The 20,367-nt window shown below is 38.3% G+C and overlaps 2 protein-coding genes across 2 annotated transcripts in view; one reads left to right on the forward strand and one right to left on the reverse strand.

The window, feature by feature from the left end:
- taf2 (TAF2 RNA polymerase II, TATA box binding protein (TBP)-associated factor) overlaps positions 1-10,832 on the reverse strand; it is a 47,537-nt gene extending 36,705 nt beyond the window's left edge. Inside the window, exons 1-6 of the mRNA XM_079895301.1 lie at positions 10,664-10,832; positions 10,439-10,492; positions 9,880-10,040; positions 9,107-9,225; positions 8,524-8,665; positions 4,046-4,277 (exon numbers count right to left, since the gene is read on the reverse strand). Coding sequence (XP_079751427.1) covers positions 4,046-4,277; positions 8,524-8,665; positions 9,107-9,225; positions 9,880-10,040; positions 10,439-10,492; positions 10,664-10,714 — 759 coding nt within the window. The 5' untranslated portion in view covers positions 10,715-10,832. The remainder of the gene's footprint in view (positions 1-4,045; positions 4,278-8,523; positions 8,666-9,106; positions 9,226-9,879; positions 10,041-10,438; positions 10,493-10,663) is intronic.
- A 1,579-nt stretch (positions 10,833-12,411) lies between these two features.
- LOC307173067 (uncharacterized protein) lies at positions 12,412-14,815 on the forward strand (the record flags this gene model as incomplete). The annotated part of the gene is made up of 8 exons (XM_079895870.1): positions 12,412-12,508; positions 12,706-12,937; positions 13,304-13,397; positions 13,501-13,599; positions 13,945-14,062; positions 14,148-14,239; positions 14,353-14,458; positions 14,667-14,815. Exons 5-8 carry the CDS (start codon positions 14,050-14,052, stop codon positions 14,813-14,815), a joined length of 360 nt encoding a protein of 119 aa, XP_079751996.1. The 5' UTR covers positions 12,412-12,508; positions 12,706-12,937; positions 13,304-13,397; positions 13,501-13,599; positions 13,945-14,049.
- Positions 14,816-20,367: the final 5,552 nt, after the last annotated feature.

The following is a 20,367-nucleotide window of genomic DNA, read 5'->3' on the forward strand; positions in this document are numbered from 1 at the left end:
GTCTTTTCTGTGCGCAAACATTCGAAGCGTACACTGAATAGCCATTTGAATTGAATTCTCTTTCATGACTTCATGCACGTGAATGGACAAATTCACACAAAATTGTCAAAATGCCCGTACAGGCAAGTATCCTTGTGAACAGTCGGTTATGTCTTCAGAGAACGTAAACAGTTGTAAAGAAAACGCATGTAACAGTATGTTGGATACATGCAACTCTTAAAGTGACAGCAGCCTTTGTATCGGCAAGTACTAAAAATAAGTCTCGGTATCAGACTCATTCTGGAAAAAGTGGTATCGGTGCATCCCTAGTTAATTGAAATAAAGCTGAAATAAAACTAAATATTAGGGGTGTGACGGTTAGCATATAACCGTGAGACCGACGGTTATAGTTGAACACCGTCATTACAAATCTATAACCGCCAAAACCGTGTTATTAAAATATTTTTTACAAACATTTTTTATCATAGAGAATGTTTAAATACTAATTAAAAACAATTGTTAACAGTCTGTGTTATTAATGGTCTACGTCGTTTCCAACTGTATTTGATTCTTTGCCAAGCGACCGCCAATCATTTGAGATAGAAATAAAAGCTATGATATAGTGATGTGCCATCATTATGAGATTTATTAAACAAATGAAAAACATTTGCAATAATAAATATTAGCAATGAACATTTGCAATCGGGAGACATGGTTTTTACCACTTCATTAAGTTTTGCTTTGTAGAAAGCATTTCTTTAAAGCGAATTTCGTTTTGTACAAATTGTATCTTAATTTTAATAAATGTTTCATCAACCAATTGCATGTATTTAATAAATAAAAAGACAATATAGGAGACAATATAACCGTGACATTGAGGCTCCGATGCGCCGCGTTCACTTGCATTGCATTGTGAAGTTGAACTAGAGCGCATCTCATCGTAAATGAATGAAACTCAGCGTAGGCCTATGCCTCATACATTAGCATTAAATATCTTTGCTGCATCCTTTCTAGAACAGACAAAGGCTTTCTTGCGGCTCGCATCAGCAGAGCATTGCATCGTCCATAGACCGCAAAACAATCAGCGGATGGCGGGCGGGTGCGGCTTTGAAATCTGGTCAAAAAACGTTGGTGCGGATGATGATGAGTTTTGTGATGCGGTTGTGGATGAACTAATACCCCCATCCGCGTATCTCTATTGATAACAACATTGAACACTACACAAATATTAATTTTATTCAAACCAAGTTGTCCTGTAACAGACGAACGTCACGAATGTCGCAAACCAACCAATCACCGACAGGGGTGGGTGTTGTGAGGTTTTAAGCCAGCTTCTTCTTCAGCTCCGACTTCACGTGCAGCCGTGCACGAGCACAAAACCTCACAACACCCTCCCCCTGTCGGTGATTGGTTGGAACACTATTTGTTTTGGTTTTGAGTGGTTGGTGAAACCAATTGTTTTTGTGTGCAGATCTCAGAGCCTAGTCTGCCTACAGAGTTTTTTTTGACAGGATGCTTATGGGGCGGGCAGCTAGCGAATCGTTATGAAAGATTAGATGAATGTGATCATTTTTTTGGGGGGCCTGAAATCACTGATACAACCTTTAACTGGAAATAAATAAAAACTAAAACTGAAATGAAAAATATTAAACCTAAATACTAATATAAAAATAAATAAAAAATACATTAATAAAATGACAAAAGCACCAGAGGTCGCGTCAGACTTTCTCATTGTCCGTCATTTTGACGGACAGGGTCGTAAAAATTCTGTCATAATCTATTCGTCATTTTGATTTTCATATTTGAATAAGACTTCTTTAGCTTTTGTTTTCATTCACATTTTAATCATGAACTTACAGGACGAGCATATAGGCTAGATTATTAATTAATTTATGTATGAACAGATGACACAAACTGAGTGAAATTTCATGTTCAACACGAAGCAGATGAATGTTTTTTTTCCTGCACTGACAGCGGGGACAATTAAAACACAACCTTTTATGCCTAAACAGGCAGTTATAAACAGCACAATATATTACAAAATATAATTTCAACTACAATAAGAACATAATGTAAAAAAATTAACTGAACTAAATTTAATGGATGCTATGTAGGCCTAGCTGCCTGAACTCAAATCTTCCTCCTGGTCCGCATCGACTTAAACTGGGTGCTCATCTGTGCGTAATCAAACGCATCAAGGGAGACTGATGCAGAGGCAATTTTCCTTAAACTTTGCGTCTCAACATGTCATGATCCTCCATTTCATTTTGGAGCTTGTTTAATCGGCTTGTTCGAATGGGGGAATTCTTGTAATATGTGTATATGTTATTAATAGTGGTGAGCCAGTGCCATTCTGTGGCCACCACAGTGAATATTTATGAGGTAGGGACAGTCATTCTGACGAAGATGTTGCGCAAATCTGGCCTTTCAACCCACCATCACATTCACTCCATCACATCCCAGGTCCAACTAACTACCTGATCCTTAGCTACACCACGGCCTGACAACACATATTATTTTTGCTGTGATGCATTCTGCAGTGCCAGAGGGTATTACATGATTTACAATGAACACAGTTTCAGGCTCCTCTCTCTGCTGAAGTGTCAGGTATGTTATCAGCATTTTCTCAACCGTGATATTAGTCGTTTCATCAACTATTATCCTGACATATCTGCTGTTGGCGATACGATCATCAACAGAGCTATTTATGGTCATTGCTATAGCCTCCTCCATGTAATTGACAGTGTCTTGGTGGGTGTACTGTTCAGGTGTGGACACCCAGCAGACTTTAATGGGTGAATTAGGTTAGGATATAGGTGGCTCGGGGTGTTTGTATTTGCCATGCAACACTGTGCAAAACTGTGTTTTTAATACCTCGTTTCAGGCAGCCTGTGATTTTTCGACATGCTTGACCACTCATGAAGTTTCAATGTGGCTATGGCTACTTTTGTGATCATTCAAAGCTGATCTGCATCGTCGTGCACCCTCGGACACCCTCCACTACTCATGTTAGCTTTTCTACAGATGTCGAAGAACATTTTGCCACCTTCCTTTCTCAGCCACGTGAATTCTTGCTCCCACTGAACGTGGTACTCCCTCCTGACCTCCTTGTTGCCGCTTGGTTGCCCCGTAACTGCTGTAAGTGACTGATAAATGTTGTCTATTTGTCCTTCATCCTCCATTGCATCAGTTCCTCTTTTTTCATCTTTATTAACAATATCACAACTACTTGGCCATTTGAAGAAACTTCTCACACTCAGCTGCCGTGACATTTTTGCAACTGTATGTAGCAGTGACAAGGACGAGACAATACAAGCTAATTGCCAATTAATATGTGTAATCGCCATCAACTGGACAGGAGTGGGTTACAGTTACAAGTTACAATAGATCACCCTCAGTGTGATCTGTAAAGATTAAAGATGGCCTTCAGATTTTTCCATCACTGCTAAAAAAAAATCTGTCAATGATGGGAAATATTCAGTTAACGCAACCTCTGAAAAGCACATAACGAAATAAAAAAATAAATTAAAAAAATTAACTAAAATTAACGTGAAACTAAAAATATACAAATAAAAGCTATTCAAACTATTAATAAAACTATAGAAAAACTAAAATAACTGGTATTTCTATGGAGGCCTAAACCTGCATAAATAAATAAATAATAGGAGAATAAATAAAAATGACCTGATAAAACAAATATAATTATTTTTAATTAAATTTTATCCTGAATCAATTTTTTATTTTACTATTATTATTATTATACTATTATTATTATTATTATTATTATTATTAGTAGTAGTAGTAGTAGTAGTAGTATTATACATGTGCCATTGGGGGTACATTTAAAGTAATTTAACATAGTAATATATTCCTGTTTTAATTGACTTATGTATTATTTTGAAGGAAAACCACTGGAAGACCTTTCCGCATTAATGACAACTACGACAGATCAGGTGAAAAGCTGTAATCCTCACAAAAATCTTTGAAAATGACCTTAGTCTTACCCTCCAAATTTCTAAACTATGGATTCAAAACTAAAAATGACATTAGATTTTCTCACACACACCTCATGCATGTAGGGGTCCACTAGAATCTCAAAGGGCCCCACAGCCAGGGAAATGTTAGGGGCCGCAGTGGGGATGGGCAGCATGTAGTGGTAGGTCTTCTTGCGCATATCGTTGGTGTAGACTGTCTCCACTAGGTCCCCACAGGACACTGCCACCATGGAAGCATCCACTGTGAACTCAAGCTTCCATGTGCACAGCTCAGAGTATGAGTCTACACATGGAAACCAGAACCTAGTGAAGAAGATTAGGAAATACATAATAATCAATTAGTACTATTACACTCATACAGACAAGTTGGTGTGTATGTACATTAGGGGTGTGCTATATAGATTGCCTGCATGATGTGTGTGTGCATTTAGAGTGCATGCTTTCTCTGCATGATTTAACATTAAAATGCAAGATATGGGGGCAAAACATTTTTCTGTCTTTTATATTTATATAATTTGATATAGTTAAACAATATCACGTGAAGAGCGACATATCGACACAATTGCAAATTGATATTGATTTTATGCAACTGTTCAATAAGCAAGAAGTTAATATTAAGTGACTTACACTGTAGATACCATATTACTGCTCAACATAGTAGGCATTGTTCGTGTACTATATAGTATGGAAATATGAGATTTTGGATGCAGCCAATTACTTTGTTCAGAAAATGAATCAGCCGTTTGAACGATTCGGCTGAATGAATGACTAAATTGCTCACTCATTAAGAGTGACTTGCAACAACCTACTGCCGGTTTTAGTTTCATAAAAGTATAATTAAAGTATCTTTTATTATTTTTTTAAATAATTTCATATTTCAATAATCAAAGTTTTATTTTTAAAACATTAATTTCAAAACATTATTTATGCCATTGTAACTACAGGTTAAATTAATTAATGTCCCCTTTGAGTTGCATTAAACAGTTTATGTAAATAAATATAAATGCCACTTCAGATGCAGCTTTGTGTTTCTTCTGCATTGCAAAACAAATTTAATTAGTTTGGTAAAAATATTATTATTATTTTTGTCTTATTATTCTAATTGTCTAGTGTCTAAATAATTCTATTGATTAAATGTAATAATTTGACATAAAAGATAAGGCAATACATTTAATTAGGTTAGAAAAATTGCCCTTATATAGGTAAAAATGCCTATGAAGGGTAAAAATAAAATCAATTTACAATATCACAATCAGGTTTTTCCTGCATTGAAAATATCTTTGCAGCCACCAAACTATACCTGCCGTTCTGCAGTACCAGTACCCGCTGATAGCCGGCTGCTTTAAAATGCTCCCGTGAGTGTTTGTGTAAGCGCTCTGTGAAGAGCGTCAAAGGTTTCTATTTACAACGTGTTTTTGCAGCGATGAGCTTTGTAGCCAAATCACAGACATATCTGTTGAGTAGGGATATAGGAATAACAGGGTACCTTACGATACACGACTCATGGTCCCGATAATATCACAATACAGCAATTCTGCAATAATCGATATATTGCTAGACAATCCTGTAATGATACATCACGATATCCATATATGAAAAATAAATGCCTGTGAAAAGGTTAAGTGCAGGTTCTCTCTTTATTCAAGTCCAAACTGTTAGCACAAAATGTTTTTCAGTCTGTAAATTAAATTTAACATTTTAAGTAAATTAAACATTTTATGCTTATACTTTTTAAAAGCTTAAACTTTTCTTTGTGTGTAAATTGACACATTTAGCTCCTTATCAACTTATTAAACCTGGAAACATCCAGTGTGTTTACCATAGTGTTAACCAGCTTCCTTAAAATAAACCTGGGAATAATATTGTCAAAGGTACCAACTTTTTTAACATTTTGTATTTTAACATTTTTAAAATGTGACGACACCAGCATTTCCCCCTAGAATTTTGACCGCTATTGAACAGATTCTTAAACACCTCTGATTGGCCACTGTGTTCATGCGCTCAACATTTATATCTGTGATTGGCTACAATGATCAAAGCTTCAAAAACATGTTATAAATAGACATCTTTGACCATCTTTGACGCTCTTCACCGAGCGCCAACAGCGTTTAAAAGCAGGCGTCTATTAGCGGATCTGTCTGTCAGAGAATATACTAGGTATCCGCTGATAAACGACTGCTTTTAAACGCTCCCGTGTGTATCTGTGTAAGTGCTCGGTGAAGAACGTCAAAAATGTCTATTTACAACATGTTTGTCCCATCAATGGTAAAAAATATATATATACATTTAAAATATTTTATATAAAAAATTAAAGCTGGGGTGCATCCAGACCTTATTTTACTCACCCTGCTGTCCGCCATCCCGTTAAAAACCTTTTTCTTGCTACTTGCTAACATTTTCTTTTTCGGCTAGTTAACTTCTGTTCAAGTTTCCCTAATTCATGTGTTGAGCGCCACCTTGAGTCAAGTCAAGTCACATTTATTTATAGAGCGCTTTTTACAAAACAGATTGTTTCAAAGCAGCTTTACAGAGATAACAGGCGTCACAGAAAATAGTGTCACAGTCCAGGTTAAGTTCTGTGATGTTTCATTTTTGTTGTAAAAAAGTTATTAATTTAGTTAATTTATATATATATATATATATATATATATATATATATATATATATATGCGTGTATATATAGCCGCTCTGGAGAAAACCGTGATGTCATCGTTCAGCTCAGTTCAGTTCTCATATAATGGTGTCAATGTAGGCAGATCAATATTATTGTTGAAAATTAAATTAAATGTTAAATTTAATGTCCCCAACTAAGCAAGCCAAAAGCCAATGGCAAAAAGGTGAAAAAAGACGAAAAAGGCGACAGTGGCAAGGAACCAAAACTCCATCAGGTGGCAGAGGGTATAATATAAATATAAAATAGTTCTAAGCACTTTGTTTTATGATCTGTCCTGACAGTGATTATTTTTATTTAATGAATAAATAGGATAAGTTAATATTACAAAATGTTTCTATTTTGGATTTATTGTCAGTACAGGGCTCATCCAGCTGAGAAACATAGTTTGCATATCATCTGGCCATACAGTGTTGGGATGTTTTGATGTTCTGTTCAGTCTGTGTTTCACACACAGCGATGCGTGAGGGCTAGCGGTCTTCAGAAACAATGACAGCTCGTGTTTTAAAGCTAAACAGACACTGGAATGAATAATTCACTGACAACTGGTTGCGAGTCACTGTTCTGATGATTCTGATGTTCTGTCACTGATGATTTTATCATCACTACGATTTTATCATCACTACATTGGTTACCTATAAAGTTCCGTATTAATTACACGGTATTGCTACTGACTTATAAAGTCCTAAACGGCTTAGCTCCAGTCTATTTAACGGATCATCTATCGCCCTATAATCCATCGCGCTCTTTAAGATCACTAAATTCGAGGCTTTTGGTCATACCTAGGATATCCAGATCCACCAAAGGAGGGAGAGCATTTTCATATTTAGCTCCAAAACTCTGGAATAGCCTTCCTGATACTGTTTGTTGCTCAGACTCGCTCTCCCAGTTTAAAACTAGATTAAAGACGCATCTCTTCAGCCAGGGTAATAATACTTTTAATCTTACAGTTATATCCGGTCTCTAGTTCATAAACGCCAGAGGAGAACTGGCCCCCGATTGAGCCTGGGTTCTCCCAAGGTTTTTTTTTTCTCCATTAGGTCACCTGATGGAGTTTTTCGGTTCCTTGCCACTGTTGCCTTTGGCTTGCTCAGTTGGGGATATTTGGGGATACTTAATTTAATTAATCAATCAACAATACTATTGATCAGCATTACCAAACGTGGACGTTTTACACTAGAAACAAACATTGATGTATTATTTTAATTTAATACTGTGAAGCTGCTTTGATACAATCTGTATTGTGAAAAGCGCTATATAAATAAAGTTGACTTGACTTGACTTCTCTCTGCCATCTCTGATGTAATAAGCCTAGATTTTCTTTATTAGCGCTGTTTTGGACTGATTGTTTGAATGGATTCACTTACTGGGTCACTGTAAAAAATCCTGTAGTTTAGCGGCTTAATTATCTGATAGCAAACAGAGAAGCGAAATCAGGTTAAGAGGTTAGAATAGAAATTTCCACCTACCATGCGTTAATGATTTTAAATTAATTGCATGAGTTAACATGTAATTAATTTAAAAAGATTTAGATGAAAGTATCTATAATGAAGTTATAATATATATATAGCTTCATTAATATACTTTCATCTAAATCTTTTGTACACAAGTATAACTAGGACACTCAACTTTGAGCCTTCCTAAAGAGCACAATAATAATGCTGAGGATATAATCTATGTAGGAAGGCTCAAAGTTGAGTGTCCTAGTTATACAGAGTATCCTAGAGTATCCTAGTTACACAATAATAATGCTGAGGATGTAATCTATGTAGGATTGTAATCTTAGTAATTCTGAATCACTTTGTGGAAGTAGCCTAAAATCTTTAACCATAACTACCATGACAATGATCTTCCATTTCATGAATGTCTGCAGCTTACCGTGAGGAATTCTGGTTGCCAAAGGAGAAAACATGGGCTGATCTTTCTGCCATACTTCCTTCCACATCAGGTACTACAAAATGCAACCCTCCTTTCGGTTGATCCAATGAGAATTCAATGTACACCTTCATAACTTTCATCTCTGCACACAAACAAATGGATTATTATTACAGATATTATTCTGTGCCTTAAAATTGAGGCATTATTAAGGGACATAGTGAGCACTAGTGACGTCAAAAGTTCCGCCACTTCGATAGCAAATTAAAATACCATATTTTTTTAATCTTCCAGTGAAAACAACAGAATTTTATTCAAGCTCATGCACGTTTCTCCATTGTTTAAGTGCAACAGCCACAACTCAAAATATTATCAACAACAAGAACAAATCCCCAACCTACATTTTTGTCTTCTTCAATAATCAGTTACACTCGAATGTACATCACAGTATGAAAAAAAAGGATTATCAAAGCTTCCATTTCATTGGTTTCATTCAGTTGTTAAAACCATCAGATTACAAAAGACTTAAGCCATAAGAACAGACATTAAAATTAAATTAAAACGTCATACTGCTTGATCTACTCACCATCTCCCTGTTTCCAGAGCTCAGAAGGAACTTTAATGGAAAGCTCCCCATTCCCAGCATCTGGATCCACAGCACTAACCGCTGCTGTGTAAGCACTGGAGAAATAGTTCAGGTTCCTCCTGTTAAGCAGAGTAAAACATGCACCAAGTTGAAGACAAGAACACACTTGAAAACCAATACATTATTACCCATTAGAAATTAAGATACTGACAGACATTCTCAGGTATATAATAATTTTATAATGATAATTAAATGATAATAATAATAATAATAATAATAATAAAATTAGAAAAATAAATTATATTTTACATAAAGAAAAGCCTATAGGCACATTCAAGGACCAATAAGATTTTTGCATTGACATCACCCCAAAATTCTACTTTCTGAAATACAGTAATGAAAATCATCCTATTAAAGAGAGCATAAAGGCAGAACAACAAATTATATGAAAATACCATTTAAATAATTATTTTTCACCTTACAGTAATGAGAACAGGAGGAAGAAATATACTAAAGTGCCATTAAAAATTATGCCAACAAACATGTTAATGCGAAACTATGTAATTTAAATATTTTTAGAGGGTTGTTGGTGGGATGAAATATTACACATTTCATGACAGTTTTTGTGAGATTCATAATTCATCTTTATGTTAGTTATATTACATCTTTCTGCACAATCCCAGACTGGGTGACTCATCTTACTTCATATTACGTAGTGTGTGTGTGTGTGTGTGTTTTTTAATTAGAGAGTTCATAAATAAATCTGAGCTTACTGCTTGGATTCATGATGGCAGACCTCCAGCGTAGGGTCATTGTAAATGAATGGAGCCTCAAGATCATTCACTCTCACTCTGTAGATACGGCACTGTTTGCTGTTCAGTTTAATACGGTTCAGGTTCATCACTGTTGGAAAGATGGTCAGCTCCACATAACCCTACTCAGAGCAAAACAATTATAAAAAATCCATACAAAAGTGCTTTTAAAAATCCTGGTACATTTATCAATACCATAAGCAAAATAGCTTTAACTGTAAAATGATAGGATAGAATTTTCATCAACAAGCTATTTGTCAAGTTATCAAATACTTCACATGCTTATGCAACAAAAAAATCTGCATTAAATCTTTGAATTAAAGGTTAATGACCCATCTAATTATTTGACTGTCCATTATAATGTATTGTTGTTTTGCATAATGTTAAAAGATAAAGGTTTTTACAGTCTTGTCTCAATCTTCACAAAAAAACCTGAACTTTTTAGTCTTTCAGTAGACACTTCACATTTTCTGCTTCATACACACATAATATTCAAAATCAAATATACATGATTACTCACAATGACAGACTTCCTCTGAAAATTTATGTTGTTAATGCAGACAACCTGGTGGGTTGTAAAGAGATAAACAAAAAAAAAAAAAAAATGCATTAAATTCATGCGGCGGTTGAGATGTTGATTATTTATTTAAGATACGATGTTGATTTTTTATACTCCTGTTTTGACATGTAAACAACTGCAATCATAACCATGTATGAGGTGAGAAAGAGTGCATTTTGATACTTATAGTTTATATGGTCGTGGGCTCTCAAAGCCCTTGTCTTTCTTGCGGTTCATGCTGCTCCTCAGTTTATTCACACAAACCCTCTCAAACAGATGATAGGCGGTGTTATTTCTACTTGTTTCAAATACTAAAGACAAGTTCTTTCTTGCTCAAACATCGCTATAGTCCATCTCGTCGTGTTTTAATTTGTGGAATGCTGTGAAGTGTTAAAAAATCAGCAACATCCTTCTCTATTTTGCCGAAAAGCAACAAAACTATTCTCCTTCTGCGTGTCTTCAGCCATGTTGTTTGTAACCTTCGCCCTCCCGCGCTAAGGGTTCCCGGATGGTTCAACCTACATTTAAGGTGCATTACTGCCACCTACTGAGTGTGGGCCACAGTAGAGGATACCCATAATGAATGAATTCCCGAGTCTCGCCAGGAGATGGCGCCGCAGCTGAATAAATCATCCATCCATTTCACAAACCGAGCTGGTGATATCAATATCATACAGGTATAAATTCCTTTTTAATTGATTATTAAATTGTTTAATTATGGTTTATAAATGCTAGTTTCCATAGCAAAGTTCAGGATAGATATTTTTATTAGCTACTACTGGAGCTGCCAGTTTGCTACGTTTCAATTAATTATTAAAACAGCAAGCACAAACAGCCTACAAAAGCGGCAGCCCTTCCGGCGCACTCAGTGTCGAATTCACTCACTCGTTTTCATTCACTCCTTCAAATGGACTATATTAGTGGATTAATGTAGGGAATAGCCTAGTGAATAAAGGTAGGCCTATAGGGGGCGATTTCGAACACAGCAATTAAACCCCCTTCAAAAAAGTTGTTATTCTTCTCTTCTTCAATTTTAATACATTCTTAAGGTTTAGAACACTCACCTCATATTTCTTTAATTATTCCTTTAACTTTATCCTATGTGTTCCATAATTAAGGCAGTGACAAATTACATGTTCAACTGACTCCTCCACAATCACTTTCTTACTATTGTTTTATTTAACGAAGTGTGCCCTATTCTCATCCTTAATATGATCGCTTGCTCTGGGTTTCTTTTTCTCGGATTCCATTTTTCCCACTTTTTGATTTATTTTATGATGTCCTTTATGTCCTTCATCCCATTGATGCAGGCAATTATGATATAGGCTATATTATTGTTGCTGACTTACTAAAAGATAGGTTACTTCTATAATTAAGCTGTGTCCTGCTTCAAAACTTTTTCACCTAGATTATGTAGCTGTAGTCTATATTTAGTTTCATATTTCATAGATAATATCAAGTCTGTTTTGAGATAATTGCAAAGATATAAACATTGATAAACTATCTGAACATATTATTATCTTTTTTAATTTGTGTTCTGCAATGCTTAAGACTAACATCTCAACTATATTACATGATCTGGTGTTCGTTCGTTAACATTTATATTAAAATCTGGAATAACAAAATCAAAGCTTCCATTCTCAGGTTCCTTTGATCCATCTGAATATAGAAATAAACACAAACTACTGTGCCCAATTTCCTTGCCCCTTTAGCCCTAGACCTTTTTGTCTCACAGCATATTCTCAGTGTGAATCAGACAGGGAACGAGACACTGCGTCGTTCGCCATGCCTCGGGGATGCCTGCTGAACAGTCCCTTCAGAAGATAAGTGGATGACATGTTCTGTCATTGCCATTGATCTATTACAATCTTATATTTCTCAGTCAATACAAATTAACATAATTCAAGTGTACTGTATGATCTTTTTCAGTCCGGCTTGTACCTGTGGAGATGCCTGACAAAATCTGTGGTTGTTCACCAGAGTCATTGAGGGTTAGTCCAGGAAAGATTGTTGCTGTGGTCACAATGAATGGTAAGAATGTGAAGAACTTTATTTTGTCCTGTTTGAGAAGCATCTTTAAAATAAATATCTATCCATACGCGACTCCCTACATGTTTGACATAGATATAAAACTAAAAATATATGAAGTATACAAAGTAATATATAAATTGTACAAAGAACCCAAACCCTGGTTTACATTACAGTGGATGTGTTTTTGATATTTCCAGGACGACATGATCTAAGCATGCCAGAGTTAATTTGTGAGGCATGCCAATCCACTTGGACTGCTGGAGTCGATGACCTAAACAGAAGTGACTACTGGCCTGCAACCCTTCAATTTGCCACACTTTATGCCACAGATGTCTTTTTTCATTTGAAGAAATGAAGATGGCGGCACCAGGACTGTCCTGCCAAGCATTTTTAAGAATGCTGAATCAGCCAACTGTCCGCTTTGGTCGCGTGAGTATTGAATTTATCTATCCTGCAGTGTTGTTGATATCTTTGAGCTGTTGGTTGGTAAGCAAGATCTCAGCAGACAGTTTTCTGAAATGTTTTTTTGAGTGGGAGGCTGTGCGATTTGAGGTGGACAACATATGCAAGGAAGAGCCCTTCAACTGTCCTGCATGCACCATATGCTTGCAGTTTCAGTTGATGGAAACCGCAAGCATTACGGTTTCAAGAATGCTGCTAGCTACTCCAAACTGTGTATCACAGTGTTTGTATTAATAAGAAAACATAGCTCTTTAATGTGAACTAAGAAATCTCAGATTATAAGTGATCATAAATTGTTGTCCATCACCAATTGTTGTTTTTTATTTTTTTTAGATCTGAGGAACAGGCCATCTTTGAAGGCGTCTTCATAGCCAAGGACGAAGACGTGAAAAGATTTGTAGACCACATTCACAACACAAACAAAGATGTAAAATTCTAGATGATAATTAGACTACAGCACTATAATAACCTCTTTCTGAAGAGTCTGTTTAGGAGAGTCTTATTTTCATCAGCAATTTTCCATATTGTAGGTCACTGGAAGAGGTGTTTGTGGAGGGGAGTGGTCAGCAGCCAGAGAGACCTCACAAAGATCTGCCAGCAAGGTAGACGAGGAGGGATTGTAGCTTGCGGTGTGTCGGCACAGAGTCCTGCTCCGTGCCTTAAATATGTATGGGGGGAAATTTTTTTGCCTATCCCCTGTACCTGCAAGAAAAGCTGGCCAGTACGCAAATCACTTTTTTTGTATGGATGTGACCTGCAAATATTGGCCCTACCTCCAAAGAGTTGCAAAAAGCTGTCCAGAGTTCCAGCACCTTCTTAACATGAAGCCATTCCTTTCGGTATTTCATGCCAAAGCCCATGATTTTAAATGCGAGGTAAGGAAGTGTTGCTATGTGATAGAATCGCATTATCTAAACTGAACATCTGCAAACATCTGGTTTTTTTAATTGTTTTTTTTTTTTATTCTTAACCAGGTAAAATGGAGTGGGGCATATTAGGATGGGGCTGGTTTAACAGTAGGGCAGGAGGTGGAACAGTGCAATGCCTTCCTCTCTAGGATTGCAGTAACCACAAAGCATATGTCAAAAGCAGGTAAGATTACCACATACTGCACTAGTTACATCCTTACATAATAAGTAGGAGGAATATGGTAACATCATATTTTCTGTGTTTGCAGGATGTACAGACATGCTGACTCTCATGGCCATGCGCTGGAATCAGCAAAAGTTCAACAATTTGGCTATCTCACTGACCCGCCGATATCAAAAGGTAATGACATCAGTAGAATTAATTTTAGATGTTCAGTACTGCATGTTAGCAGTGTATGAAGCTGTGCATTGGACATTTGTTTTTTTGTTTCTTACCACTGTTTGTTATTGTAGACCACAAAAGCTCTGCAAAGCCAGTTACAAAACCTAGAGTCCATGAAAGCGCAATTGACAGTGACAGCGAGCCAATTGGAAGACTGGATGAATGATTGGGCTGACGGTGAGGAAATTATTACTTGTAATACATTTAGTCACAAATAATTGTAATTGTTACTGTCTGTTGACTGCTTCTGACAAATCTGATACATAATGACACATAACCCACAATGCTTCAAATGTCATTCTGTAACCCCATACTATTTCAGAGATTCTTTGAAGGTTGATGTTTAATACAAATTATTTATTTATTTATCATGAATGCATTCCAGACTCTGTTGATCTAAGGACAAAGAGAAAGGCGTTTGACATCATCATGTCAGTAAGGAGACTTGAGGAGGAGCAGAAGATTCTTGTTGCAGAGATGGACCAATGCAAAAGGAGCTTTAGCACCCTGCAATACCCTGTTTTTTTTACATGATGTGGTAATGTGATATACTGTAGTACAGTGCTGTAAATACTATCTGAGTAGAGTAGAAGGTAGAGAGGTGAAGACATACCTGTATTCTAGTCGGAATGTTCTTATTTCAGATGCCACTGTGAAGCGGCTTAGATGTGGGTGGACTCTGCCCAGCTTCCCTCATAGTCAGGCCATGGTTGATGACATGGTCCACCAAAGTTGCTCTTATATCATCAGAAATAGGGGTCCGTGCATGGCCTCCTCCTCCTCCTCCTCCTCCTCCTCCTCCTCCTCCTCCTCCTCCTCCTCCTCCATCCATGCTTCTTGAAATGGCTAAACTGAGGGCTTTTTGTAGCAGGCTGATTGGTGTTCAGTTTTGCAAGTAAGTGTCTTCAGGTGTGTATTTGAGTGGTTGCAATTACTCGATGTGTTTTGTATTCTGGATACATGTGTTTTCCAAATGGCACCCTGAGATTTCATTTTTGAACGAAGTGTCTTATGTATGAAATAGAGTGTAGTATGCAGGACGAAGTGTGTTGCATAAAGGAGTAAGTGTGTTGCAGAATTGCAACTAGAGTGCAAAGCAGCGCTTTTGTTTAAGGTATGGGTACATGTGTTTGAGGTATGGTAACAAAAGCTTCAATTTGTGTTACTTTAGTCTAAGCATGGGTCTATAGTGTTCAAGCAACTGGCAAAAACTATATTTACTGTATTCTAAAGAATATACTTTTGGTTTACAGTACATATGTTTATGGTTTTGTTGTATGCTACTGTAAACAACAATAATGTTAGACCTAATAAATATGTTCTGTTTCTACATTGCATTTGGTGTTTACAGTGTACTTGTTACATCAGATTACTTTCACTGTAGAACATTGTATTGAAATGTAGATATAAGCCAATGAAAGACCAAAGAGCTTTAGATTTTGAACAGCAGTGTTTACATGGTATATCCAAAAATGTATTATTATGAAAGAAGTGTTTGCCATTTGATGCAAATGCTTCATTCTGACATGTGTTTATGTCATTTTGAATGCAGTGTTGCATTTTGAAGGAGATGTGAGGCGTTTTGCATTTTGTGTGTGCAGTTTTGAGAATTGTGTGTAGAGTTTTGAAAAAAGGAGACTTAGTTTTGAAAACGTGTGTAAGCAATTGGTAAAAACTGTAAAAAAGCATTTTAAAAAGTGCTCACAGTAAAATACCAAATTTCAGTCTGGCTCTCAAATATGTCAAAGAGTTTTGTATAATTAACATATTTAGATGTCCCTTTGTTCATTAAAGATTGTATTTATTTAATTCCATTACTAAACGTTTTTAAACTACATTACCCATAAGCCACTATCATTGTGTCCATGGGACGGGCGCTGTAAATTGTAGTTCATTGAAGTGTGTAGTACACTATATGGTTAGGGTTAGGATCTTGGTAAACGTGTAATTTCTTTCAATATACAATACCTCATTGTTAACTGACAGTATTACTGACAACATAAAGTCAGCAAAACATAGTTTGCGATATGGAGCGCTTTTTATTCTGACCTAAACGTTAGTCCAACCACAGCTTGTCCTTCGGGGGCTATGGAAACGTCAAAGCCACGTCACACTTGTCCATATATGGTATTTACAGGCTTTTCCGACTTTCGATGTAAGCAAATCCAGGATATTTATTTATTTTGTTGTTGTTATTTTTCATTGAAAGATATACAACAACGCTTCATTTCCATGATCATGTATGTATAAGTTCTGCAATAAAAAAAAAATAAAAAAAATCAGACTCTTCCGAGTTCTGACTGAAGATAGGCTATGTAACCCTACAGGGATCTTACAAAAAGAAAATTACTCTTGATATTTATTCTAGCATGCAGTATTTGTTTTAAACAGATGTAAGTTAATCAAATAAAATGCGTCTGTAACATTAAAAGATGATTGCGCTCACACTTTGTACTAATTTCCCAAAATGTATTGATACGCCAAACTATTTACATTTACATTTACATACATTTACATTTACATTTATGCATTTGGCAGACACTTTTATCCAAAGCGACTTACATTGCATTTACATTCTTCTTATCAATTCTTGCTTTCCCTGGAAATCGAACCCATGACCTTGGCGTTGCAAGCGCCAATGCTCTATTGTTTGAGCTACAGGAAAGATATTTAAAGACTTTAATTTTTCTTTTCTTTTTAAAAAAACAAACAAACAAACAAACAAACAAACAAACCAACCAACCAGGAGATGCAAGGCTGCCACCAGAAAATACATTATTTTCTTCCCTTTGAAGAACACTTTGCCCCCCAAAATAAAAACAATATATATATATATATATATATATATATATATATATATATATATATATATATATATATATATATATATATATATATATATATATATATACATGATTAATTTTACATTATTTTGCTGTGAATAAATGCAAGGCAAATATAAATAGGTAATTACAATTATAATTATAAATGTTAAAGGAATTAATATCTAATATTGTAATTGAACATTTCAAATAGGATTACAACATTTTAATATCTTTAGGAGTATTCTGTGGTATTTATTCCTGGCTGGCATACCAAACAAATAGTTCAAGTAGACTTACCTATACTAAAAAAAAAAAAAAAGTACAAATAATGCCTTTGGGAATGCCATTATGCCAAACAGCACTAATTTTCTCCCTTATGATCTCTACATGGTTACACTTCCTGGCTGTTGTGCAGTTAATGAAAATGCAAAAAAAAATTTTTTTTTTTTTTTTTTTACACACCATTAAGAAAATAAACACAAAAAGAGACTGGGTATTGTGCAAAAAAACGTACTTGGTTACTTACGTAACCTCGGTTCCCTTAGAGATAAGGGAACGAGTACTGCGTTGCAAACGCATTGGGAAAACTCCTTTTCTCGAGAATATTGAAGCCTTTATTTTAAAACGCATTGCTGCAGCACAGGCGAGAGCATCAGGCTCGCGCGAGCGTGCTGATAGGCTGTGCTGTGGGCAACTGCACGAACCAATGGCGGATCGGCAGAGGCGCGCGAACCAATCAGGGCGCTTGCCGCACTGCCAGTGTCAAGCGCGCGAAACTGCACGTGACCGTAGAATATAAATATAGAGAAAATCCGCCATTTGACAGGTCTAATCGACTGAAGCGAAAAACACCTGACATAAGAGAAATAGCACGGCAAGGCAACGCAGTACTCGTTCCCTTATCTCTAAGGGAACCGAGGTTACGTAAGTAACCAAGTACGTTCCCTTACGAGAACGTTCTCTCGTACTGCGTTGCAAACGCATTGGGAACGCTTATTTAAAACACCGTGCTATTAATCTTTTGGCCGCTCTGACTCACCAGAAGTCCCGGGAAGTTACAGAATAGCCAGGATAAACGAGACCGAACATCGGGCCCAGAGATTATCCAATAAATAAGATCTGGACCAAGGGCCAGTCTCACTTAAAACCACAACTCAAGGTGACAGCCATGTGTCCAATTTCAAAACTAGTCTGGGTCCACAGAGCCAGGGTCTAGACGGAAAAAACTTGTGACTGCAAAGCAGGGACATCTAAGTTGTAAAATCTCACAAATGTGGACGGAACGGACCAGCCGGCCGCCGCACAAATGTCCTTGATAGGAACACCCAGGTGTCCGAGTCCAAAACTAGTCTGGGTCCGCAGAGCCAGGGTCTAGACAGAAAGAACTCGTGCCTGCAGAGCAGGGACATCTAGGTTGTAGAATCTCACAAATGTGGACGGAACGGACCAGCCGGCCGCCGCACAAATGTCCTCGATAGGAACACCACTCGACCCCCGCTGGGCGGGGCTGGAGGACCTGTGATACCACCCTCTCAGGTCGTGGCGTGCTCTTGGGGCGCCGTTGGACCGAGCTAGAGCGCTTGGGTAGAAAGTGCTTCATAGCGCTGGAAGCTTTCTGAGCCTCGGTGAAGCGTTCTGCGAAGCCGCTGACAGATGGGCCGAAGAGACCAGATGCTGTAACTGGAGAATCGAGGAAGGCGGTCTTGTCTGCGTCCCTGATCTCAGTTAAATTCAGCCACAAGTGGCGCTCTAAAACCACCAGGCTGGCCATGTTGCGGCCCAGGGCTTGAGCAGTGGTCTTTGTGGCCCGTAGCGCCAAATCCGTCGCACTTCTGAGGTCCTTAAAGGTGTCTGGGTCAGGGCCTGACTCATCCATCGAGCGGAGGGGCTTAGCCTGGAAGACTTGAAGGGTCGCCAAGACACATAACCTTTTTCTTCAGCGCCGTCAACAGTGGAGAGCGTTGAAGAAGCAGATGAGCGCGTTCGCGCTGAAAAGGGCGCGCGCCAGCTTTTAGTGAGCTCTTCGTGGACCTCAGGCAGAAAAGGAGCGGCGCGCTGACGAGGGGCCTGTTGGCGCCCCGGCAGGTACCACTCGTCGAGGCGGCTTCTGGCAGGCTCAGCTGGAGAAAGCCAGTCGAGTCCCAACTCGTTGACAGCGCGAGACATGACACGGAAGAGTTCGGCGTCGATGTTCGCTCGAGTGTCAGAAGGATCCAACTGAGAGGGGGGGGGGGCGGGGTCCGCGGAGCCCGACCAATCCTCGCTCTCAGATGCCACCACGGAAACTGCATCATCCATATCCTCAGCAGATCCGCCAAAAGAGACGAGTCCCGCCGCTTCAGACGAGGGGCGTTGGTCGCTCTGAGAGAACAGAACTGGAGAAGAGGGCGTGGGCGAAGCACGTGGAGAAAGGCCCGGCGTGCATCCGCTAAACTCACCGAGTTCAGGACGCCTCTGATCGCGCCGCTTCTTCCTACGGGGCTCGCGGGGCGCCGAAGACGGAAGATGGGCGGGATCACTCACCGACGAAGCTAGAGCGAGTCTCGAGCGGAGAGTAGAAACAGGCATCCCGTCGCAGAGAAGGCAGCCGCCTTTAGTGAGCGCTGACTCGGCGTGCTCAGGGCCGAGACAGGCAGCACACTGTGTGTGTCTGTCAGACACATGCAGGGGAACCCCGCAGGATTCACAGATGGAGAGCGGCATTTGAAACAACGCCGTGCGCTGTGAAAACAGCGATATTGCTCTTTTAGAATAGAGAGATAGAGAAAAAGGATACTCGTCGGATGCCACAGGGAAACGCTCAGCTGGCAGATGCCGGGATGCGAAGCTGTTCCGCTGGAAGGCCTTTCAACGACGAGCGGCTTCTATCCGGAGAAGATCAGCGACGAGGTGAGTCGAGAGCTGAAGGAGATTAAATCTGTCAAATGGCGGATTTTCTCTATATTTATATTCTACGGTCATGTGCAGTTTTGCGCGCTTGACACTGGCAGTGCGCCAAGCGCCCTGATTGGTTCACGCGCCTCTGCCGATCCGCCATTGGTTCGTGCAGTTGCCCACAGCACAGCCTATCAGCACGCTCACGCGAGCCTGATGCTCTCGCCTGTGCTGCAGCAATGCGTTTTAAAATAAAGGCTTCAATATTCTCGAGAAAAGGAGTTTTCCCAATGCGTTTGCAACGCAGTACGAGAGAACGTTCTCGTAAGGGAACCAAAGTAGTTAGTTAGTTTAGGAATTTTTGCATCCTTTTTCTGCCTTTCGAGT

Source organism: Squalius cephalus (assembly GCF_949319135.1).
Source record: "Squalius cephalus genome assembly, chromosome: 15".
Lineage (NCBI taxonomy): Eukaryota > Metazoa > Chordata > Actinopteri > Cypriniformes > Leuciscidae > Squalius > Squalius cephalus.